At 54.5% G+C, this 25659-nt stretch overlaps 1 protein-coding gene and 1 pseudogene across 1 annotated transcript; both read left to right on the forward strand.

Annotated features, from left to right (window-relative positions):
• Positions 1-517: 517 nt before the first annotated feature.
• Positions 518-4214, forward strand: LOC134562073 (zinc finger protein 239-like; annotated as a pseudogene).
• Positions 4215-6440: 2226 nt separating this feature from the next.
• On the forward strand, positions 6441-15905 carry LOC134562192 (serine/threonine-protein kinase pim-1-like). Its single transcript, XM_063419615.1, has 6 exons — positions 6441-6464; positions 13393-13986; positions 14116-14166; positions 14371-14737; positions 15383-15562; positions 15799-15905. Exons 1-6 carry the CDS (start codon positions 6441-6443, stop codon positions 15903-15905), a joined length of 1323 nt encoding a protein of 440 aa, XP_063275685.1.
• The last annotated feature ends 9754 nt before the right edge of the window (positions 15906-25659 follow it).

Genomic DNA, 25659 nt, shown 5'->3' on the forward strand with positions numbered 1-25659 from the left:
GAGCCCTGGCAGCCCCAAAACCCCCTGAGCGAGCCGAAGCAGGAGGCGGGAGAGGGGGGATCCCCAGGACCCACGGGCCCCCCAGCAGCTCTGAGAAGAGGGACCCCCATAACCCCAAAGGAAGGACACTGGAAAGAGGGAAGCCCTGGGAGAGTGTTTTTGGACTCCTTGATTTTTAGAGGATTTTATGGACACCAGACATGTGGTGACTTCTGGAGATGGACTTGAACAGCAGGACCTTCAAAGCCAATGCACTCACAGAATGTCTTTCCCACACCAGGAATTCCCAGTGCCAGACTTTGGCTGGGTAGAGGAGGAGAAGGCTGTGAGGAAGAGGAGGATTCCTGCGGATCCCCAGGCAGGTGAGGAGGAAGTCAGTGCCCCTTTGCCTCTCTCTCCTGCTCCATCTCCCAGCCCAGCCTGGCCCCGGCTGCAGGACAACCCCGCTGCCGACGCCATCCTGCCGGGGATGCACTGGGGGGATCTCCATGGCCTTGCCTCTGGCACGGAGGCAAATCCCATGCTGTCCTTGTCCTTCCTCCCCCAGACAAGGAGGCCAGGGAGGACAAATCCCCTCAGCAGAACCTCGTGGAAGAGGCTGTTTTGAGCGGCTCCATGGCAGAGGAATGCAATGGGGAGGAAAAGGTGCTGAGATCCCGCCCGAGGAGGGGCTCCAAACCCATGCCAGGGTGCTCCGAGGAGGAAGGACCCACCCTGTGCCCGGAAGGCAGCCAGAGATGTGGCCAGAGCTCTGAGCTGGTGGTGCATGAACAGCTTCACAATGGCAAGAAGCTGCACCAGTGCTCGGAATGTGGGAAGAGTTTCTACACAAACTCCAGCCTGCTCCAGCACCAGAAGATCCACACTGAGGAACGGCACTACGAGTGTGGGAAATGTGGGAAGCGCTTCAGAGACACCTCTGGCCTGATGATCCACCAGAGAGTCCACACTGGGGAACGGCCCTATGAGTGTGGGGAGTGTGGCAAGAGCTTCACTCACAGCTCCCACCTGATTGTCCACAAGAGGATCCACACTGGGGAACGGCCCTATGAGTGTGGGGAATGTGGGAAGAGCTTCAGTGACAGCTGCCAGCTGATCTGCCATCAGAGGATCCACACTGGGGAGCGGCCCTATGAGTGTGGGGAGTGTGGGAAAAGTTTCACTATCAGCTCCCACCTGATCGTCCACAAGAGGATCCACACCGGTGAACGGCCCTATAAATGTGGAGAATGTGGGAAAGGCTTCACGAAGAGCTCCCACCTCAAACGCCACCAGAAGATCCACACTGGGATATGACCCTGTGTGTGTGGGCAGTGCGGGAAGAGCTTCTGTGACAGCTCTGGCCTGATCATGCAGCAGACAGTGCACACTGGGGAATGCCCCTACACATGCTCAGAATGTGGGAAGAGCTTCATCCAGCACTGCAAGCTGCTTGTCCACCGGCAGATGCACACTGGAGAGAGGCCCTAACAGTGTCCTGAGTGTGGGAAGAGCTTGTCCCAGAGCTGTGCCGTGACCCAAGAGCAATGGAGGCACCAGGAAGGGAAGCCCTACAAGTGCCCCGTGTGCGGGAAGAGCTTTGTGCACTGCTCCAACTCCATCCCCCGTTGGAGGAGCCCATTGGATGATCCCCAGTGAGCCGTGTTGGGCAGAGCCTTGGGGATCCACAGTCCTGGTGATCCATGTGTGCAAGTGTTGGGGATTACATTTGTTTCTTTTTCACTTACAGAATTTTTTTCCCATAAGTTGCTAGAAGACTAACGATTGTGTGCTTGATTTAAAGAAAGAAGAGTCCAAATGAGATGGCAGCAGTGGGCTACACCTGTTGTTTTTGGGTCTCTGGGAGTTTCCCTCAGAGGGGGGAGATAACTGGAGTTTTGGGGGAGGTAAAGGGCAGAGCTGGGGGCAGCTGCTCGCTCTTGCTCTCAGCATGGGAGAGAGGATGGTCGGGCTGGTGCTCGCTGCGGGAAGAGCTCACGGTCATCACTGCGTCTTGCCCTGGGAAATTGCCATCATCTGCTCATGTGCTGGTCTGCCCAGGGATTCTGAGCTCGCCTCCTCCTGCCCTGCTGGGCCCGCCGTCTCGCCATCGCGGCGTATTCGGGGCTGCTTTGAGGCTTTCTGCTACTCTGTAGCCCTGCCCAGCCCTGCCGGGACATCCCTGCCGCTCCAGCTACCAGCGCAGAGCTTCTGAGCTCATCCACCAGCCCGGGGCTTTCCACCCTTCCAGCTTGGTCTCTTGGAGTCCTGCTGGGCCACCGGGATCAAACTGCCCCAGGCTTTGTGAAAGAAAGCCCTCGAGGTTCCTGGTTCTGTTTATTATTAATGCTGTAGTTGTTGTTTATTTGCTTTGTCATACCTACAGTTGGCCGGGGAATCAGCCAGAGTCAAGACAGCACTCAATATGAGTTAAAAATCTTGCTCGTTTATTCAGCTATTTGGCTTACATTTATACTGTGCTAAGCATATCATGCACCTAACTCTGAACATCATTGGTTAAACCATAGTTTTCACACGTCCTTGCAGTAGACATAATTGGTTCAGAAGCTCTGTCCACAAGACTAAATGCTGCAAATCTTCCCTAACTTATGGTCAATGCATCCTGTCTAGCATCCTGTTACAGCTATTGTTCCAAGCTTTACTTCCTCCTTATCCCATCTAAGGAATGGTTCAAGGACGTTTCATCCTCTACTCATCCCTTAAGCTAAGAGCAGGATTGTGCACATGTCCCTGCTTTTCCAGCCATGCATCCACAACATACCAGTGAAGAACTGTTCTTCCTGGCCCCATCCTTCTGCCTGAAAGCCCCCCTTCATTTTCTACATCATCATCGTTTGGAGGGAGAGGATTTGAATTCTCTACCCCTAGGGAGGTCCTGCCCCTCCCTAGCAGATTCCTGTCTGTCAGACCAAGACAGGAAGAGAGCTGGCTGGTGGTCTGCACATCTTCCTGGCCCCCTGTGGGCACCTGGATGCAACAGGACCCCAAGGGGACGTGGCCATGGATGGTGACATGGACATGGATGGAGACATGGGGGTTACATGGACACAAGTGGGGACATGGAGAGCCAAGAATGGGGGCATGGTGGGGATACGGGCATGGGTGGGGACATGGGCTGAACTTCCAGGGAATGTGGGGGATGATGGGTTTAAGTGAACTCAGGGCTCTTGGGAGGGGCATGGGGTGCTGTGTCATGGACACTGAAATTCCAGATCATCCCAGCGTGTGCCGTGGATCCCAGAGGGGAATTCCCAAGGCTCCCAGGTGCCGGTTCTGCCCTGCTGCCCAGGGGAGCTGTGCCCAAGGGGCAGGTGACAAGGTCCTGAAGCTGTGTAGGCTGACAAAGCAGACAGCAAAGGTTGGTTTGCTGGACATTTTCCAGCCCATTGCCAGCTCAGAGCAGAGGGAAGAAGAAAAGGAAAGTGAGTCCCTGACAGAATCCCAGAACCATTGCAGTGGGAAGGGCCCCTGGCTGTGGGCTGCAGGGCCAGGAAGGAGAGACGCCTCTACCCCAGTGAGGTGCACATGAGACCATAGCACCAGAACCTATGGATTTTATTTAAGATTTATTTTATTGAAGGTTCTAAACAATTGTGTAGTAGTTGACTTTCACTAGAATTTATTTTCTTTAATTATAAAATTGTAATTGCTTGTAAATAGTTATGGTAAGTTTTTAACCGCTTTGACGTAGGATAAAATTTGTAAACGCTTTGAGCAGTGTAAAAGGGGAAGAGAGGCTTTCACAAGATGTAAGTGCGCTTGCAAAGGATGTATTTTAATATATGATTATTATTGCAATGTATATTTCCAAGATAGCATAAACGGAGAGCAGAAGAGCATAAAAGGAGAAATAGCAAAACTCCTTAAAGTGGCATCAGAGGACCACCCTAGACCTGTGACGTGTTCAACTCTTGAAGTGTGCAAGGTTGCAGAAAATCTGAATTAAGATTGTGGTACATCTGCAACGGTATAAAAGACTGCAGACTGAAGCAGTGGGTGTGTAGTGGCTTTGCCAGGCCCCTGTGTCTTTTGCTTTCTGTTTTATCTCTTATTATGCTTTATTAAATCTCTTAAAAATTTTCAGCGGAGTGTGCTTCGTTTCTTACACTGAACAAGACATGTGAGGTAGAGAATTAAGAAAGAGGTGTCAGAGAGGAAAAGAAACAGGAAATTCCTCTGGCTCGGGCTCCACAGCTGCCGGGCAGAGCCACAGCGCCCAGCACTCCCCACTTCCACCTGTTATAAATGACATTATTTTATAAAAATAACACTGGGTTCTGCATTTATGTATTAGCATGTGATTATTATCATATGTTCTAAATATGGTGCAAATTATACCTATTTTTATTCCCTTGTTTATATAAGATATGATATGATAATGATATATGATATATAACATAATGTAATATATAACATAAGACAATGTAATGTAATATAACATATATCATATCATCATATCCTATCGTATCATATAAATGCCAATTAACTGTGCCAATTGGAATATAATTTGATTTATTAAAAAAAGTCAAATTACAGAATTTCAGTAAAACCAACAAGCGGAGTTACGGTGACGATAACCCGGGATCGTCAAAGGGTGAACGGAAAGCAGCCTCTGTCGCACTGCAGTCCCCCAGTGTTCACGAATTGGCCCCGTCTGGGGTCCCGGTTTTATACACTTTATTTTGCCCCTGGCATAAGATTTCCCCACAGTTCTTTGTTTCCCTGGAATAGTTATTCGAATTTATCGGCGTCACTGGTCTGCTGAATGGGGTCTCCTATGGGAGGGAGAAGTGTCAATTTGGGTCCTCCCGTGAGTGAATGGGAGCCGAAATTTTGAATGGACAGATGTTCTCCTCCAGTGATCAGCGAGATGGTGGAGCTCTGATGACTCTGCTGCCTCTAGAGGAAGAACTGATTGCTTATTTTAATGTTCCTCCTTTCTGATGCCAATGACGGTGCCCCAGGTTCCCAACATTTCATTGTCTCCTCCTAAAAGGTGGTTTCTGGGTGTTGCCTGCCTTGGAATTTGTCAATTCCGTGGCTGGCTGGAACTAAGGTTACATTTCATGTGACATATTTACAGTTTGTGTTTATGATTTAACATACTATAATCCATAATATCCATTCCACCGGGCAGCAACTGACCGAACAAGGGGACACAGTCTCAAGCTACGTCAGGGAAAGTACAGGTTAGATATTAGGAAAAAATTTTTCACTGAAAGAGTAATAAAACACTGGAATTTTCTTCCCAGGGAGGTGGTGGAGTCACCATCTCTGGATGTGTTTAAAAAAAGACTGGACATGGCACTTAGTGCTATAGTCTAGTTGAGGTGTTAAGGCATAGGTTGGACTTGATGATCTTAGAGGTCTCTTCCAACCTCATTATTCTGTGATTCTGTGATAAGAACATGAATTAACGCACCATATTGACTACAGGGAATATTATCCTGATTTTGTGACTTCAGAGAAAGTGGATTTGCAGGTACGGGAGTGATTTGCCAAAGCAGCTTCAGGCAGGATTGGGAGCTGAAATACTAAAATCCCCAAATTCTGCTGTCCTGGAGTCACCCTGGGCTCTGCCTGGGGGATCCCTGGATCCCTCCTGCACTGAACACACACCTGGATGTGCTTATTGCCTCTTATGGGTCATTGTCACACTAATTTTTCCAAGCTTTGCCTCTTCCTGCCCCCTGGCTTGGTGCAGGGAGGGGTCACAGGTGTGCAGACTCTGGTCAAACACCTTTCCCAGCTGCTGGCTCACCTGTCTCTGGTTTTCCCTGCAGATCTACCAGGGCACAGCACAGATCCAGCGAGTGATCATTGCCCGTGAGCACCTGGGCAGGTACAAGGCCTGAGGGATGCACCAGCTCCAGGCCTGCTATTCCAGGGAAAGGGATTGTGCTGCATTTCTCCATCAGAAGAACATGGGAAAACCCCTTTTCCATCCAACTCCTGTTCTTGTGCCTGACCCAGCACAGGCTCTGGGACCCCATCCATGCCCTGAGCTCATCCCACTGACTGATCATCCCAAACATCCCTAAACCCCACAGGGATCTTAGTGCTCTTTCCAAATCTCCCTTTGGCTTTCAGCAGCAAAGGAGACAAAACCCTTCCCCAGCAAACCTGGATGAGCAAACCTGATGGTCGGATTTGGGCTGTTTCCATGTTTTTAATGGCACTGATCCACTCGCTTTGATTATTCCTGGGGCTTAGGTGATGGCAACTGAATCAGCCTCAGGGAACTTAAAAAACCCCTGACTTTTCCTCCTGTGGAAGGGCCCAGCTGGCTGTGGCACTTAGGCTCCAGGGCCCCAGTTCCCAAGATCCACAGGAAACACTGTAGGTTTGGAGCCTTTCAACAGCCAGATCTCAATTAAGACTAAAGTGAATCCTTATTTCTCATGCCTTGAGCCAGAATTCCTTGTTACGGGTCCGTGGTAATGACGGTGTGTGAGGGAGGCTACGTATGTGCTGGGAGGAAAGGAGAGGGATGGGGCAATGGGAACGGGAATGAACTGATCCTGTGGAAAAGCGTGCAGGAAATGGGCTGGGTTTGGGCACGGCAGTGTGGGCTGAGCTGGGCCTTGCCCTGATAGGGGCCAGGGCTGAGATTTGTGCAGCGCAGAGGATTTCCCTGGGAAAAGGCTGTCCTGGAGTCCCTGCCAGGGCCCAATAAATGCTGTCGGTGTTGATGGGCTGATCCCACACTCCTCACACGCTCTGCTGGGATCCACTGCCATGTGCTGGTCCCAGCATGGGACGGGCTTGTGGGTGGGACTGGGGTGGGCTGGGAATGGACAGGGGAGGATGGAATGGGGGTGGAAGTGGATGGGGACTGTGCAGAGAAGCCACACTACCAAAAGCCAATGTCCACCAAGGAAACAGGAGTCTTACAACTTGATTCTGTGAAAAATGTAGTATGTTAATTCATACTCTTATAGTTAATGAAATTTATTGAAAACTATAAAACTGTATATATATGTGTGTTGTATGAAAGTATAAGTTTCAGGACACCCTGTAACATCTTGTTAAACCAAATTATGAAAAGGCAGGCACCACCCCAGAAATTTACATTCAGAAATAGACAAATGGTTTACAGGAAAAACAGCAGCCTCCTCAATCACCTGGAGGAGACCCATCAAGATAAGGCGGCAGGGCCATCAACACCCCATCCGACACCCTCACCGAGCATCAAGCATCATCATCCATATCTCGACCATTCATCAGCCAGGAGGATCTATAGAAACTGGACATTTACATATGAACTGAGAGAAAGAACTCTTTTCAGCCTAGTCGGAGACACTGAATAGCTAGCTGGGACACAAAGGGAAATATGGGGAAATATTGCCAAGGGCAGAATAAAATGTATAAAAACTAAGCCCGGAACCGGGCAAATTTGTGAACCTAGGGGGAGACAGCAGACGGCCAGATTCTGTGTCTCAAGGTTCACCCTTGTCATTTTCCTGGGAAAAAGACTGTCGAGTATCTCCACTGTTGGTGGGTTTACCAAAATTCTGTAATTTGATCTCTGTTAATAAACCGAATTATTATTTTATTGGAATATTGGATTGGCATTTATAACACTCCCAACCTGTCCAGGCTTCTGGAACACCCCCAGCTCTCGCACTGCCCGTTTCTGCTCCCCCCATTCCCGGGTTTGCCTCCCAGCGCTGCTGGTACCGGGCGATCCCCACGTGTCTCTGGGCTGACAGTGCAGCCCCTGAGCCGGGCAGAGCAAGCCCCACCACGGGGGGACCCTGCATGCCCCGCTCCCTGGGCAGCCGCGCCCAGCCCCGGGCACAGAGCTCCGCCAGCCCCCGCCGCCCCCTCCCCAGGGCCCCGGGGACCCCCGCAGCCGGGGCCGGGTCTGAGCGAGGCGGCCCCCGAGCCCGGCTGCGTGGCCAGGGGGGCACGGGGAGCCCGGGGCCTCTGTGCCAACGCTTCCCCCGCTCTCCCTCAGCCTTTGCCCGGCCCAGCCCGGCCCCCCGAGCCCCAACAGGCCCCGCACGGCCACGGCCGGGCCGCTCCGCTCCCCTGCGAGCCCGGCCACACGGACCCACCTGCGCCGGGGCTCACGGGCCACCGAGAGCTCCCCGGGCCGCCCGGGCCTGGGCCCCGAGCACAGAGCTCTGCCCGGGGGGCTCCCGGCCCAAGGCGGCGGCTCCGGGCCCGGGCGGCCGCTCCCGGCTCCCACAGCCCGCCCGGGGCCGCCCCGCCCGTGCCGGGGCTGCGCCAGCGCTCCCCGCACCCAAGGGGGTTCAAACTGCCGGGAGCATCTCACAAAAAACATTGCCCGTATCCCCTCCCAAAACAATAAAATCCCAACCAGCCATCAACCCCCACAAAAAATAATCCACAAACAAACCCATAAACTAACCCCTTCCACCCTGCCCTCCTGCGCCTTCGCAGGGACCCCGACCCCGCGGGAATGCCCCCGGGCCGGGACAAAAAGCTGCTCCCCTGGAGGCGCTTTGAACACCCACCCGCGGCCCGGCCCTGGCACACGGCTCCCGGCAGCTGCCCCGCTGTCCCAGCCGGGCCTTTGCAGCAGGGAGGCTCTGCGGGACCCCCGGGCTGTGCCCCCTCCCAGGCCCTGCCCGCCCCGGGGCTGACCTTCAGCCCGGGCTCTCTCGCTGTCCCGGCTCCTGCAGGGTCCCTGCTCGCAGTTCCTTGGGCCCCTGGGCTCTCCTCTGGGGGTTGGGGAACAGCCCGCAATGCAACCTTGCTCTCTAAAGGAATCATTTTGGTGCTCTCTAGAAAGGCCAAAACTGAAACTTTGTTCCTTTTGCCTGGGTGCAGAGACCATCAGGGCATTTTCTGCGCAAAGTTCCAGCCCCCAGCTTTTGTTGAAGGAGCTGCCTACCAATGTCACGCTGCCAGGAGCCTGTCCTTGCTGTCACCTGCTGTGGCTGGGCATGAACACAGCTCCTGCACTTGCATTTCCAGCTGCTGTGCAACCAAAGCTGAGGGATCTGCAGCTGCCTGAATGCAAAAACTGCAATATGAGCCACTCTCAAGGGGGAAATCTCCCCCTGCTGTGCCAGCCCATGGCAATGCTGCCATTTTCTGCTGTTGCTGGGGCGCTCTTGGGTCTGGCTGAGCAGGAAAGGTGACCCTGAGCCAGGAGATTTCTTTGGCTACAGCAAAGCCTTGGAATGCAAAGACCTTCCTGATGCTGTGCCCTGAGCCAGGATGGAATGAGCCACCAGAGCTGAGCCTAAATTTCTTACCGAATTCACAGAATGACTGGGTAGGATGAGACCTTCAAGAGCATCAAATCCAACCCATGCCCCAAACACCTCAGCTTAACCTGGGTTAGTGCCCTGAGTGCCTCATCCAATCTTTTTTTAAACACATCCAGGGATGGTGACTCCACCACCTCCCCAGGCAGACCGTTCCAATACTTTATCACTCTCTCTGTGAAAAACGTCTTCCTAATATCCATCCTGTATTTGCCTTGGGGCAGCTGAAGACTGTGTCCTTTTGTTGTGTCAGCTGCTGTCTGGAGAAAGAGACCAAACCCCACCTGACTACAGCTACCCTTCAGGGAATTGTAGAGAGCGATTAGGTCACCTCTGAGTCTCCTTTTCTCCAGGCGAAACAACCACAGCTCCCTCAGCCGTTCTTAACAGGGTTTTTGTTCCAAGCCCCTCACCAGCCTTGTTGCCCTCTCCTGGATGTGCTCAAGCGTCTCAATGTCCTTCCTAAATTGAGGGCCCAGAACTGGACACGGCACTCGAGGTGCAGCCTCACCAGTGCCGAGTACAGGAGAAGAAACACTGCCCTGCTCCTGCTGGCCACACCATTCCTGATCCAGGCCAGGAGCCATTGGCCTTCTTGCCCACCTGCCCACACTGCTGCCTCATGTCCAGCCTGCTGTCCAGCAGTGCCCCAGGTCCCCTTCCCTTGCTGCTGTCCAGCCACTCTCTTGCCAGCCTAGAGTGCTGCAGGAAGTTTTTGTGGCCAAAATGCAGGACTCAGCACTTGCACTTATTAAACTTCATCCTATTGGACTCTGCCCATCCATCCAGTCATTCCAGGTCTCTCTGCAGAGCCCTCCTACCCTCCAATAGATGGAAACACGGTCCAAGCTTAGTGTCAGCTGCAAATTTACTAATGAAAGACTCAATCCCCTCATCCATGTCGTCAATAAAAATATTGAACAGAACTGGCCCCAGCACAGACCCCAGGGGAACACCACTGGTGCCAGCAGCTGGATGCAGAACCTTCACCAGCACTCTCTGGGCCCAGCCATGCAGGCAGTTCTTAACCCAGCACAGAGTGCTCCTGTCCAAGCTGTGGGCTGCCAGCTTTTCCAGGAGGGTGCTGTGGGAGACAGTGTCCAAGGCCTTGCTGAAATCCAGGTACACAACATCCACTGCCTTTCCCGCACCCACCCGGCGGGTCACCTGGTCATAAACGGAGACCAGGTTGGTCAAACACGACCTTCTGTTCTTAAACCCGTGCTGGCGGGGTCTGATAGCCTCGCCATCCTGTAGGTGCTGTGTGATGACACTCAGTATAAACTGCTGCACCCTACTGGGTACTGAGTTCAGGCTGACTTGAGTTGTGGGATAAGGATTTACAATTCAAACTGTAAAGCAGGTATGTTTTATTTCCATCTGGGACACAAGGGGGATTTTCCACCATACCTGCGTACCTGGTTGAGACAGGTTTAAGGTTTAAATACACTCAGATCCCACAAAACAACCCCTCCCTCCCCGCCCATTCTCTGCCCACTCTCCGCCTCCTTGCACTTCCTATTATAATTAGCCTTCTCTGGTGCCACATCTCCTGGTGGTTGCAGGCTGGGGTCTTCTGATGAAGTAAGAGGTCTTCCTCAGTTGTTCACTGTTTGACCTCTTCCTCTGGGCAGGTGCAGTGAAGGTTTGGCTAACTCCCAGGTCACTTTGTCCTGGCCAAAACCACGAGCCTGGTTCTTTCTGATTTCTTAAGCCACAGGTTCTGCTTTATGGGGTTTTCACTATACCTAAGTCTTGCTTTACTGAGTTTTCACAATATACACAATATACATCTTATCTCTATGGCCTTTACCTAGCAACTGAATCCTCATGTGTTCTGTTACAAGTCGTGTTTCTGCTTTTACAAGGTTGCTAAATAAGCTGTATATTTCTGCTTCCCCTCCATCTGCTTAAGCACATTAAATGCTTCTAAATATCTGAATTTTAGATATGTTTCCCATATCAAACTGGCCTATAATTACCAGGATCCTCCTTTCTACCCTTCTGGTGTAGGGGTCACACAACACATTGGCCAACCTCCAGTCCTCTGGAACCTCACCAGTGAGCCAGGACTGTTGGGAAATGATGGAGAGTGGCTTCACAAGCTCATCTGCCAGCTCCCTCAACACCCTGGGCTGGATCCCATCTGGGCGCATGGATTTTGAACATCCAAGTGGCTCAGCAGTTCTCTGACTGCCTCCTCCTGGATAACAGGGGCACCATTCTGCTCCCTGACACCATCTACCAGCCCAGGAGGGCAGCTGTCCTGAGGACAAGCCGTCTTCCCACTAAAGGCTGAGCCAAAGAAGGCTCAGTTAAGCACTTTTGTCTTCTCCTCATCTGCAGTTCCTAAGTTCCCTCCCACATCCAGTAGAGAACAAAGGTTGGTCCTACCCTTCCTTTTGCCATTAATTTATTTGTAAAAACATATTTTATTATCCTTTACAAAAGTTGTCAAAATGACTTCAAACTGACCTTTGGCCTCCCTAATACTTTTTTTCCTACATGTTCCCTTAAATACTTCCTGAGAGACCTGACCCTCCTTCCAAAAATGATACATCCTCTTTTTATTCCTAAGTTCCTTTGAAATCTCCTTGCCCATCCAGGCTGGACGTTTGCCTTGTCAGCTCATCTTTCAGCACACAGGGACAGTCTGTTCCTGTGCCCTCAAGATCTCTGCACTGAAGCACACCCACCTTTCCTGGACTCCTCTGTTTTTAAGGGTTCCTTCCCAAGGAACTCTCTGAATAAGTCTCCTAAAATGGCCAAAGTCTGCCCTCCAGAAGTCCAATGTAAAAATCTTTTTGATGTCCCTCCTGAATTCATCACATATTGAGAACTCTGTAATTTCATGATCCCTGTGCCCCAAGCAGCCTCCAAGCACCACATCTCCCACCAGCCTTTCTCTATTTGCAAACAACAGGTCGAACATAGTCCCTCCCCTGCTGGCCTCACTCATCCGCTGTCACAAAAAGTTCTCCTCCATCCACTCCAAAACCTTCCTGCACTGCCTCTTTGCTGCTGTATTGAGTTCCCAGCAGATGTCTGCAAGGTTAAAGTCACCTACGAGAACAAGGGCTGGTGATCCTGAAACATTCTCCAGCTTCTTAGAGAAGAAGTTGTCCACCTCTTCTTCCTGCTTGGGTGGACAATAACAGACTCCCAGTAGGTACCCCTGGGAGCCCGTCCTGTTTGCTTCGGGTAGAACAGGAACAATGAAAACCTTCCCAATGGCACAACTCCCCAGCCCACATGGGGAAAGGAAAGAAAAAGTTGTCAAGTTCTCAAAACCTTTCTCCCGCTTTGCTGCAAGACTCCTGCTTCACACATGTTGTGGAAAGTCAAGAGAAGCTGCATGGGTGGGATATCTTGTGACAGATGGTGCAACTCGTTCTCCAGGAAAGGTTCTTGGAAAGAGCAGACAGGACTGTGGAGAAGATTCTGGGAAAACGGAAACAGCTTTTCGGAAATGAAATGAAAGTGGAAAGAAACAACCCAAGATATTTTCCTCTGTTTATTTCTCTGTCCCACTTTCCATCTTAAACTACTTCTTCATCTCATTAATTCTAAATGGGTCTCACCTCTGACATCCAAGACTTGGCAAGATTTAGACACTGTAAAATACCATGAGCACATCCAGTTTGCCTTCCCGTTTTTCTTGGAAATCAGTGCCAGAGACACAAGTGCAGTGCTTGGGTCAGGTACAAATTCTGCATTCAGGGAATGTGCTGTGACAGTGTCTGACCCTCAGCAGGGACAATGCACAGCAACAGCCAAGGGGATTCCTCTGTCACTGTGCAGGAGTCAAGACTGGGCCTTGACTGAAAACGGCGAAGTTCCCGTGTTTGGACAGGCTCAGGGGCTGCCCCGGGGAGTGCAGGGCTCGGTGCGAGGCAGAGGGGGCAACGGAAAAAACTGACAAGGGGACAAACGGCCCTGGAGCTTCAGTTGCAGCAGCAGCAGCAGCAGCAGCGGCAGCAGCGGCAGCAGCAGCGGCAGCAGCGGCAGCAGCGGCAGCAGCGGCAGCAGCGGCAGCAGCGGCAGCAGCAGAGAAGAAAAAAGCGGCTTTGTTGACCAACCCGTGCTTCCCCTCTCCCTCTCCCACAGTCCCGCAGCCTCTCCCTTTCCCAGTGTCCCCCTCCCAACCCAGTCTCCCTCTCCCCTGCTGGGCCGGGCCATGCCTCGGGCCCACCCCCGGCCCCGGGCGGGGCTGCCCCGTCCCTGCCCCCGGGCGTCCCGCCGCGGTCTCGCCTTCGCCCGGCTCTGGCAGTGCTGGCGATGGCGCTGCTGGGCGGGCATCAGTGCCTGGGGCTGGGGCAGCATTGCTGGCCTTTGGCTGCGCCTGTGCCGAGCCCAGCCCAGGTCCCGGCCCCAGCCCCGGCACCGACCCCGGCCCCGGCCCCGGCTCGTCCCTGGGCCCGCAGAGGACACAGGCGGTGCGGCTGCTCCCGCCGCCTCCACTGCGGCTTCCCCGGCCCAAGCTCCTCCGCTTGGCAGCGCGGCCGCTGGCCCTGAGCCGCTGCTGTCCCGTTGCCAGGAGCAAATGCCTGGGGATGCCCAGCCCGGGCCGCTCGAGGGGCGCTCGGGGGCCGTTCCTGGCCCCGGGCCGAGCGCTGGCAGCCGCGTCTCGCCGGCAGGGAAGGCGCAGCAGGCCCTCCAGGAGCAGTACCGCCTGGGTTCGCTGCTGGGCCACGGCGGCTTCGGCAGCGTCTGGGCGGCCACACGGCTCTCGGACCGTGCCCCGGTGAGCGGCAGGGCCGGTGGTGGGTGCACGAGGAAGGGGCGCAGGAGGAGGAGGAGGGCGAAGGAGAACGAGGCTGGTGCTGGGCAGGGCAGGCAGTGAGCTCAGCCTGCTGCTCCCCTTGGCTTGCAGGTGGCCATCAAAAGGGTGCCACGGAACCGTGTCCGGCATTGGGGTGAGCTGGTGAGTGAGCGGGGCCAGCAGGAGAAGCTGGGCCGTGCCGGGCGGGGATGAGCTGAGGCCTGGCAGGGTGGAAGCCGCCAGGACGCCTGGAGGGAGAGCGGGCGTGGGGCCAGCAAAGGGCGCAGAGCATCCCGGGCTGGCTGAGGGGTCCCCGACCCCTGGCACGGCCTCAGCCCCACTGACAACATTGTGCTCCTCCCACAGCCCAACGGCACCAGCGCACCACTGGAGATCGTGCTGCTGCACAAGGTCTCCACTGGCTTCCCTGGTGTCGTCCAGCTGCTGGAGTGGCTGGAGCTCCCCAAAGACATCATTATCATCATGGAGCGCCCGGAGCGTTCTCAGGACCTCCAGCATTTCATTCGGGCACGGCGGTTCCTGTGCGAGGAGGTGGCGCGGGAGCTGTTCCGCCAGGTGCTGGAGGCCGTGCGGCACTGCACCAGCTGCGGGGTCCTGCACCGCGACCTCAAGCCAGAGAACATCCTGCTTGACCTGGCCACCGGGCAGGCCAAATTGATTGATTTTGGCTGTGGCACCTACCTACAAGACACAGCCTATACTCACTTTGCAGGTGAGCCGTCGCAGGGGTGTGCTCCCCATTGCAGACATCTCCTGGCCCAACATCTCACAGCCCAGCCTGGGTGTGGCTCTGGGGATTCTCCCTTTCCCTGCCACTCATGGCACTGAGTCTTCAGCCCAGTTGCTTTTGAACACAAGTGGGTGGGGGGACCAGCTTCCAGCCCTGCTGGCAGCCTTTGCCAGCCACTCTGCCTGGGACTGGGGCTGGGGCTGGGGCAGCCAGCCCAACAGAAGCACCCGTGGGTGGGGGTGGCTGAGAGGGGAGCCAGAACATGTGCACCAGCCAGTTTGGGGAGCAGGTGAGAAAGGGCTTGGACTGCTGTGATTGCCTGGTTTGCTTTGGGTTCATAATGTTTTTTGGGGCAATGCAGGCAGGGACGAGTAAGGCATGGTTTTTCCCCAGCACTGAGTGGGTTTTGCTTGTCATGGTTGGGCCTTGCCAGGGCTTCCACTGCCACCTTCCGACACCAGTGGCTTCTTTTCTAACCCTAAGTTCGTACAGAAGTCCCAGGTGCTGGCCAGAGGGCAGCAGGTCACACCACGTGCCACTGGGGCAGCCCCTGCACGCCCAGGGATGCTGGGGCCAGGCTCTGGGAGCAGCAGCATCCCCCTGATGAACTCCATCTGTATTCCATAGGAACACCGTCATACAGTCCCCCGGAATGGAACCAGTTTGGCTGGTACTATGGACAGCCAGCTACCGTCTGGTCCCTGGGCATCCTGCTGCACCAGATGGTGTGTGGGGAGCACCCTTTCAGGAGGGGCCACAAGATCAGCTGGGACCATCAGCTCTCGCTGCCACCACGGCTCTCTCAAGGTGAATCCTCATCTCTGGGCACGGGGGAAATGCCAGTGCTGGGAGACAGCAGTGGGCTGTGGCAGCTGCTGAGGAGGTGGCACGTGTCCTGCTGTCCTGCTTTCCTCCAAAACAGGGAATTCCTGGGAAAGTTTAGGCCCAGCTCTGAGCAAATGCAGCATGGCCTGAGAATGGGAACCGTTGGGCAGACAGGAGCCTTCTCCAACTGACCGGCGGTTTCTGGTTTCTCTCGCCAGAGTGCCAAGATGTCATCCGGCGGTGTTTATCCATGCTGGATGTGGACCGGCCTTCAGTAGAAGACCTGTTCAGTCATCCCTGGATGCAGGATAGTCATCTGCCATAGAAGAAGGGAGAGAGCCACAGAAACAGCGATGCAGGGCCCTGGTAAGTTCCAGCTCCACACATGCCTTGGCAATCAGAAGCAAAGGACCCAGACTTTTTTGTCCTGCCTGTGTCACTGCACAGGGGTCATCAGATGGGAAGACACAGCCCCTGTGCTGGAGCTGAGCTGCTCTGCCCAGCACTGCTGGCTGCCATCCCAGCTGCTTTGGCTTGTCCTGGGTCACTGCCAGCTGGGGCCCTGGGCAGAACACTGACAGCCTGGTCTCACTCCCAGGGAAAGAGAAGCAGCCCCTGGAGAAGCTGTGCCAGGTGGGGCTGCTGCTGCTGGAGACAGCCAGGACAACATCAAGGATGAAAACCTCTTCCTCGACCAGGCCACCACAAAGCTGAAGATGATGGACTTTGATTCTGGCACCTTCTTCAAAGCCAGGCTCCACAGTGAATTTGCAGATGAGTGCACACACAGGGGGATGCTCCCAGATTTGGGCATTGCACAGGCTGGCCAGGAAACAAAGGTTCCCCCTTTTGCTGGGGTGGAAGCAACTGATTTTTCAGTGGGCTGCCAAGCTGCATTTTGGCAGGGCTGGGGGGCATGAGCTGGGGTGGGTGTGAAATGGGTGTGGGGTCCTGGCCCTGCCAACAGCCCCCAGTATCCACTGTGCCATTTCCCTCATTTTCCCTTTTTGTCTGTAGTCTATTTTCGTTAATTTGCTGTTTGTTTCTCTAAAGGAAGCATTCTAGGTGTTGTCCAGTCTGGATGGGGAATTGCACTTGGGACCAGCCGTGCCGTGGATGGGCCGTGCCCTTGGAGAAGGCTGAGGACATCGTTTGGGAGCAGCTTTTCTTCCAGCGGTGGATGGCGTCAGGTGGGTCCCGTCTTCTTGGCCTGGGTGGGATCAGAGCTTTTGGGAGATGGCAGCCAGCACAGGAGCATCCTGCTGTGGGCAGCTGCTGAGGAGGTGGATGTGCCACGGCTGGCTGCAGGCTGGGCACATGTCCTGCCCTCCTGCTCTGCTGCCAAGGGCAGCAATGATGGGCAGCTCTGGGCACCGCTCTGGGCATGGCCAGCATGGCCTGGGCACGGCGGGCACTGGGACAAGGGGGACAGGAGCCTTCAGGTGACGGGCGGGTTCTGGTTTCTCTCCTTGCAGCCGGGCTCTGCGGATGCTAAGGCTGCTCTGGGCCCTGCCAGGGCTCTGCTGGAGCTCAGCCCCAGGCCAGAATCAGCCAAAGAAGAAATGGTGTGACCTGCAGCAGAGACTTGCTTGAGCACTTGGGCAATGCAGCTCAAGTTTGCAGAGTGTACATCTCCGAGGGAAAACATCACACCCTCCAAAATTAAACTTGATCAAGAACTTCTGAAATGCAATCAATCTGGGATGACCCCAAATGACATTTATCAACTTGCCCAACGTGTAGCTCAGCCCTTCCCTGCAGATTTCTCTCCTCCACCTACTTTTAAATTTCACAACTGCTCCCTCCTTTCCCCCAGTGAGTTCCCAGTCCATCACAGTCTCCGTCACACTGTTGCCTTCCTTGATGGCCTTCACCACAAGGAAGACCAAACCCCAGGTTTAGGGCCTCATCCTGTCACTGGCTGAAGAGCAGCAATATCTCCGAGGTCCCGTGGCATTTTAGTGTCAGTGAGAGCTGCTGTCCAGCCCTCAGCTCTCCTCAGTGCTCAGTTCCCACTCCCTTTTCCTTGTCCTTCCAGCAGGATGAGCTCTGTGAATCCCCTTGAGCCTCCCCACTCTCCCAGCCCACCCACCCACCTCACTAAGGTTAAGCTGAAGCTTCTTTGTCTCCTCTGGCACACCAGTGCAAGTCCCCTCTGCAGGGAGCCCCAGCCCCAGGGCACAGCACACAGCAGTGCAGTGCGGGCTGGAGCAGCTGCCCTGCACCCCTGGCTTGGCTGTTTGTGGCAAGGAAATGCTCCCTGTTTGCAGCTCTCCCTGCAGGATGGCCCCAGGGCAGAGCCCAGCCGGGCTCCCACTGCATCCCCTGAAGCCTGGGGCAGGCAGTGGTGCCAGGGCTGAGGTTCATGGGCTGTCACTGGGAGCCTCGCCCTAAAAGACACACGGAGCCACGAATCTGGGGAGATGAGAGCAGCAGGGAGAATCTCCTGCTTTGTTTATTACTTCCTATTATATACTTTTAGCAAGGTGCCCATGGATTGGAGAGTGGCATTCCCACCTCTCAACGGCATTGGTCAGAGGGACTGTCATTCAACCTCCCCTTCTCTTGGAGAAGGAATTCAAAACAATAGCAATATTTACAAAACACAATCTCCTTGTTTACATGAATGAGCGTGAGAAGGTGCACACTTCTACTTTAGTATGAACGCTCAGAATACTGGGAGAATCTCATGGTGACAATAGGGCGCACCCAGAGCTGTGGCTTCCAGTCAGTGTTTGCCAGGGTTGTGTTCTCATCTCCTGCAGCCTGTGGGGAAAACAAGCTGTGCTGCCAGGCCAGCAGTGCTCCTGTGGGCAGGGACAAGGCTGAAGGGCTTTCCCATTGCAGAGGAGCTGGCACTGAGCCTTGTCAGGGCCTGGCAGGGCTGGAGCCGGGTCTGGCCTGCTGTGCGGGACTCGCTGCCACCAACCGGCCCCACCCGCCGCGCTGCGTCCTCCAGGGACAGAAGGGTCTGTGTGTGCCAGGGGCTCTGGGATGTCTCTGTGTGCATGGACAGAAGGGTGTGTGTGTGCCAGGGGCTCTGGGGTGTCTCTGCCTGCATGGACAGAAGGGTCTGTGTGTGCCAGGGGCTCTGGGCTGTCTCTGTCTGCAGGGACAGAAGGGTCTGTGTGTGCCAGGGGCTCTGGGATGTCTCTGCCTGCATGGACAGAAGGGTCTGTGTGTGCCAGGGGCTCTGGGATGTGTCTGTCTGCATGGACAGAAGGGTCTGTGTGTGCCAGGGGCTCTGGGATGTCTCTGTCTGCAGGGACAGAAGGGTCTGTGTGTGCCAGGGGCTCTGGGATGTCTCTGTCTGCAGGGACAGAAGGGTCTGTGTGTGCCAGGGTTTCCATAATGTCTTTGTACCCATGGGTATGGAATGAACACAGAGTGAAAGTGTCAGTCACGTTGCTTGCACACTCCTTCCTCTTTGCACAAGACACATCCATGCACATCCCCATGTATGGATATACTAAAAGGACAGGGATGGATAGAGATTTCCCACAGAGTTCTAAGTTTGGCATAACTCACTTGTAAGCCAGTGGCCAGGGCATTTTTGTCCCAGCTCATTGTGAGTAGGTGTCCAAGAGCTGAAGGGAGCATCATTCAGAAGCAGTTTCAGGATTTCTAGGCAGGAAGGGGAGCTGACAACCATCTGTGTAACTCACCATATTCATTGGGATGGGCTGCTGGTTCTTCCGGAATATGGAACAATTGAGACACAAGACTTGGGAAAATCCCAGCTCTGTGGATTTGTGTCAAGGGGGTAGCAGCAGAAACACTTTGTGTCTGCTTTGGAGGATACAGGGTCCAAGGAGCTGGGGTGGCAGAACGTGACCTGGCATGTTGGCAGGTGAAGTCCTGTTTCATGACATCCCAGAGTGGAACAGGACAAAGCTCCAAGCACCCCCAAGCCCACTGATTAAGTCTTTGTGATGCTGCAAATTCTCAAGGAAAGGCTGCTGTCACACAATCCACTGGGATTTACAACTTTCAGTTGCAACTCTAGGTCGAAGTGTCAAACTGTAATATTTTTTACCCTCAAGACACAGTCATGCACAATCCATCTGTCAGTTTCTTAATGCTTCAACAACAATTTCAAATAACTTAATATTGGAAAGAAAACCCATATACTTTTAAAAAAGGATACTGAGGTCAGTGAGATGGATCCATGCCATCAAAACATTCACAAATTAAGTAATTTAGTTGTCTTTTTAAGAAGATCAGCTACCTCTTAATCTAAAGGTACAGAAGATTTTTCACTACATGTTTGTTTTTTGTTCTCCCTTTCTTATTTTCCTGCTTTTTCCTTTTTTCTTTTCCTTGTTAAGCAGATAACACATCCTAAAAGAGGAATGTACAGCAAAATGAGAGACATTTTGGATAAACAATGAAAATGTAGGCTCCTCCTCTGTTTGCTTCTGTCTAGATACCCTGAAGAAAAAGATCTAGCAGGGACCAGCAGAGGTGGAAAGTGGTTGCTTTGGACTAAACTGGAGTTCAGCACTGGTGACATCCTGATCCAGTCAAGAGTTGCAGAATTCCTTTGCACATCTTGAACCATGTCTTTGCAGGCACAGCACCTGCAGTGCTGATGCACCAATGCACGTGAATAACTCTGTTATTCCCTCCCAGAATTTGGGCTGTGCCCAAGAACGAGGTGCTCCAGTGCTTTGCTGCTGGTTCCCGTGTGGAGGAGCTCCCTTCCCACTGGCTGAGCTGCTCAGGCACAGCCCGGCAGCTCCTGGCCCTGCAGGGCTGAGGCTTTTCCCCATTGCTGGGCACAGACTGATGGAGCAGCACTGCTGGACACGGGCACACACAGAGGGAGCAGAAGCAGCTGCCTTTGCCCACCTGCAGCTCCAAGGCCCAAACTCTGAGCAGACAGGGCTGCAGGAGTCTGGCAGGCTCCCTGTTTGCTGTGCTGCCCCACTTGTGCCCAGCCCAGCTCTGCAGGGCAGAGGGAGAACAAGGGGCAGCTCCCTGCCAGCCCCAGCCCAGGGACCCCTGCGGCCCCGGGGCTTGGGGCACTGTCAGCACCCGCTGCTGCAGCCACCGCCTCTGCTGGCACTGCCAGCAACAACCAACCTGGGGCTGAGCCCAGGGAGCAGCAGCAGGGCCTGGAGCTGATCCCTCCCTCTGGGCAGGGCTGCACAAATGACCCACACAGCAGCAGCAGCAGCAGCACATGGAGCTGACTTTGAGCACAGCCCTGCCACTCTTCCCTCCCGTGTGCGGGGGTGTCACAGCAGCCTGAGGCACCTTGGAGCCCTCAGGGCCAGCAGGGCCTTGAGATGGCAGCCCTGGGCTCCTGGGAGCTGTGCAAGGAACAGAGGTGGGGACTCCCTCTCCATGTGCAGCTTCCAGATGGAAAAGGCTGCTGTGCCCAGGCAGCTCTAAGGGCAGAGAAATGAGGAGCTCGACCACTGGATCTGTGCCAGTCCCACAGTCCTGGGCAGCAGCCACCGAGCACAGGGGAACAGAGGGCACAGCAAGAGGGACAAAAGCAGGCAAGGTCAGAGCCTGGGAAGAGCCAGAGCTGGGAGCAGGAACAGCTGCTCCATTGCACTCTTGGAGAAAGCTCTGGGCTGGTTCAAAGCCCTGAAAGGTGTGAAGGGTAGAGGGGAGGCCACACCAAACAATGCTCCTGTTTCCACACCCTCCCCTCTCAGTGTCCATGAAGGAATTGCATGAACTCTATTCTTCTCTCCAAGTCATCTCGTTCAGCATGAGCAGCTTAGCACCAGGAGCTGAAGGAGCTGAAGCCTTAGGCCACAAGAGCTGAGCAAGAGGAAACTTTTTGACCAAAGTAATGCTGCTAACATGGTCTTGGATGAATCCAGCAGATGGAATCCTGGATTTATGGAATCCTTTCTGTTGGGAAAGACCTCTGAGCACATCCAGTTCCGCTGTTCACCAGCAGTATCAAGCCCAGCACTAAACCATGTCCCTGAAGTGCCAAGGCCTGGACAACAGGCCCTGAGTGAGGCCTGAACAACAGGCCCTGAGCCAAAGGTGACCTCTGGATGAACCTTCCAACCAAAGGTTATCTTTGTATCTGCTCCATAATGAAATATGCATGGTCATTAGTGCTGTGATAAATTGATCACTCATCACTTAAACATGGATTGACCTTTCTGTAGTTAGAAACCGGACAAGGGCATGAAATCTGACATCTGGCCTTGTTTGGAGCTGTAAGGTCAGAGTCAGCTCCCTTGGTTCCTCCTTGAGCCCTGGCCAGGCTTTGGGAGGAACCCAAGAGGAGAATGAAACCAGATGTTCCTGCACTAGAAGTGCTGTCAGTTTGTTTATTCAGCACTGTCAGAGCTGGGCCCTCTCCCAGCCAGGTTGGAGCCTCACCTGTGGCTGGAGGCCCCTGCAAGAATTCCCAGTGTCCGGGAGTGGCTCTGCAGTCCTTGGCTGTGACAGCTCCCACAGCTGATGTGTGGGTCTGGGTGATGGCAAAGTCTGAGGGTGACTGCTGCTGTCTCTTTCTTAATCACTGCAGGCAATCCTTGGTAGTGATGATTGGGTGCATTGCTGAGCTTCTCCTTTTGTGATTCTTTGCAGCTCTGCATTAGAATAAATCACACCATTGCTGAACTTTGTGTCTGTGTCTTTGGTACTGACCCTGCTCATGGGCAGAACAGACACTGCAGCCCCAGAGAACCAAAGGTGCCCTGTGACACTGCGGGGCCTGGTGTGACCAAGGGGACCAGAGTGACACTGTGGGGCCACATGGAACCAAGGGGACCAGAGTGATGCTGTGAGGCCACATGGAACCATGGAGATCATTCTGACACTGGAAAGCCTCTTATAACCAAAGGTCCGTGGTTTCCTCTCCCTGCTCAGCCCCACAGAGCAGCCCAGCCCTGTCTGGCCCTGCAGCAGGAACTGCTGGCACTGGAGCTCAGGGACAGCCACTCTGTGTCTGCAGTGCTCAGGAGATGCTCAGCTCAGGCAGCTCCTGCAGCCCCAGGGCTAGCCCTGCTGCCCAGCACAGCAGCAGAGAGTTGGCCCTGGGGCTCCTCAGGCAGCTCCTGCTGCCCCAGGGACAGGGCAGCCTCTTGCCAGGGTTCGTCTGCACACCCACGGGCTCCTGCTCTGCTCCTGGCACATGCCAGCTGCCCCCAGAGCCTTTCCCAGGAGAACAGGTCTGTGCTGGCCTGAGCAGCCATTGCTGCAGCCCCTGCCCTGCTGCCCACAGCCCTGAGCTGGGGCTGCTGCTCTGCCCAATTCAGAGTTCTCAAGAATTAAGCAGAAATACTCAGGTTTCCTCTGGTTTAAATGGGTCTCATCGAGCAACACGATTGAGAAAGTGTCCCCAGGTTCCAGTCAGAGCAGAACACTGCAGGCAGTGTTGAAAGGTGGGGACAAACAAGGCAAAGGTGTCTCTGATGCTGAGCAAACCTGGATGTGTTTCAGGAAGGCCAAGAGCCAAGGCCTGAGCCCCAGCCCCTGGCAAGGCAGATCCTGTCCCTCTCTCCTTGCTCAGGGCTCTTCCCGGGCCCTGGGATGTGGGGATGTGCAATGCCAAGGGCAGCACCATGGGGCGGCCCCTGCCAGGCTGCTGAGCAGGGACAAGGAGGCAATGAGGCCCCAGGCCTGCAAGGGTCACTTGTCTCCTCTGATGGCTCAGGCCCAGGGCCAGCAGCCATGGCCCAAGTGCTGCAGGAGTTGGCTGTGCCAGGGCCTTTCAGCTGCTGCCCATCCTGTGCCCTGTGCAGCCCAGGCTGTTCTACGGTGTCCATGCCCTGTGCCTCTGTCCCTGCAGGCTGTCCTCATCCCCCGGCTGCCCCACCTGGCTGGTCCCTTCCTTTGCTGACAGCTCTGTGTCCTGCCTGCCTCTGCCTGGGCACACAGAGCCTTGGGCTGCTCCAGACTCCTTCTGGGGGATGTGTTGCACCACAGCCCTGCCCTGGCAGGGAAATTCCTTTCTCCTCATGTCTACTCTGTGCCTCCCCTGCTGCCCTTTGCAGCAATAATTTCTTTCTCTGGCTGTTTTCTACTATGTTAATAGGATCCATCATCTCTGAAACCACTTTTCAGTCCCTTTCAGGGCTCTCATCCCCTGTCGTCATTCTCCACTCCACTGAGCACAGAACTCTTTTGTCCCTATACGGTGGTCAAGAGGTTGAGGCCAAGAGCCTGGACAAGAAGGACAGTTCTGTTCCATAGGAAGGAAAGCACAGAGCCCCAGTGCTCCAGGGGCAGAGGAGAAGCAGCTCTCACCATTCCAAGATCAGCCGGACCTCTCAGGCAGCCCCAGGAGCCCAAGCCAGCCAGAGCTGTTCCCTGTTCCCTTGGTTCCATGGGGCCCTGCAGTGTCACAAAGGCCCCGTGGTTCTTTGGGGCTCCTCAGTGCCACAGTGGCCCCTTGGCTCCATGGAACACCCCAGGATCACTGTGATCCCCTTGGTCCCATCGAACACCACAGGATCACTGTGATCCCCTTGGTCCCATGGAACACCACAGGATCACTGTGATCCCCTTGGTCCCATGGAACACCACAGGATCACTGTGGCCCCCTTGGCTCCACGGAACACCACAGGATCACTGTGGCCCCTTGGATCCATGGAACACCACAGGATCACTGTGGCCCCCTTGGCTCCACGGAACACCCCAGGATCACTGTGGCCCCCTTGGTTCCATGGAATACCCCAGGATCACTGTGGCCCCCTTGGCTCCATGGAACACCACAGGATCACTGTGACCCCTTGGTCCCATGGAACACCACAGGATCACTGTGGCCCCCTTGGTTCCATGGACCACCACAGGATCACTGTGGCCGCCTTGGATCCATGGAACACCCCAGGATCACTGTGGCCCCTTGGTCACACAAGCCCTGCAGTGTCCCCATGGCCCTGGGTTCCACCAGCCCACGCAGGGTCACAGTGGTCTCCAGAGGAAGGAAAGCACCGAGTCCCAGTGTTTCAGAGACAGATGAGACACAGCCACCAGAGGCCAAGGCCAGCCACAACCATCTGTCCAGGCAGGTTTGTCAGGGAGCAGCCCTTGGATATTGGGGATTTGGAATGTGGAATCCCACTTTCAGCCATTTGTGCCTGGACGAGCTGGATGAGTCTTTTCCATGAAAAGGAAAGCACGGAGCTCCAGTGTTTGGAAGGCAGGTGAGAGCTGGCCCTCAGGAGGCCAGACCAGCCAGACCTGACAGTACTGGTGGCTTTTGTCTGAGAGCAATCCCTGGATTAATGGAATTTGGGAGGTGGAATCCCAATTTTGGCCATGGGTGCCCTGTCAAGAAGGATGGTTTTTTTCCATATGAAAGAAAAGCACAAAGTCCAAGAGGTTTGGAAGATGAGAGGTGGCCACAGTAAGTGAGGGCAGCCACACCTGTCTGTCATGGCAACTTCTGTCTTGGAACAATCCTTGGGTATATGGAATTTGGGAGATGGATTCTCAATATTGGCCATGGGAACTTGGACATGGAAGATGTTTAATTCCATAGGAGGAAAAGCACAAAGCCCCAGTGGTTTGAAGGCAGATGAGAGGCGGCCCCTGGGAGGCCAAGCCAGGCAGATCTGTCTTTTCCAGAAGGTTTGATCTGATAACAATCCTTGGATATACTGAAATTTGGAAGTGGAATCTTCTGGATTTTGATCATGGACACCTGGAATGACGGTTCTTCCCCATAGCAAGGAAAGGGTGGCGCCCCACTGTTTTGAAGGCACATCAGAGGTGGCTCCCAGGAGGCCAAGGCCAGCAAGATTTGTCTGTCCTTGCAGCTCTTCCCTGGGAGCTGCAAGACCAAAACCACAGGGCAACAAGACCTCAAAGCAGATGCGCTGTGCCACGTGGCCACTGAGTCAATGGCCCCAAACCAGAAGGAAGAGCAGCCCCCGTCCCCCAGCCCCTGCAGGACCCCGGGCTGCCCCTCCACCCATTGCAGCACTCCCAGAGGCAGGGAGGGGAGGCAGTGACCATTCCTGGTACAAAACAAAAAACAACCCAAAATGGTGATGGGTTATGAACCATCCCCAGGACAGTTCCATGAGGCTGCCCTGTGTCACAAGGGGCACTGGGTTATACAAGAGCTGGCAATGCCCCAGTGGCACCTGTGT

The sequence above is a fragment of the Prinia subflava genome, chromosome 26 (assembly GCF_021018805.1).
Source record: "Prinia subflava isolate CZ2003 ecotype Zambia chromosome 26, Cam_Psub_1.2, whole genome shotgun sequence".
NCBI classification, from domain to species: Eukaryota; Metazoa; Chordata; class Aves; order Passeriformes; family Cisticolidae; genus Prinia; species Prinia subflava.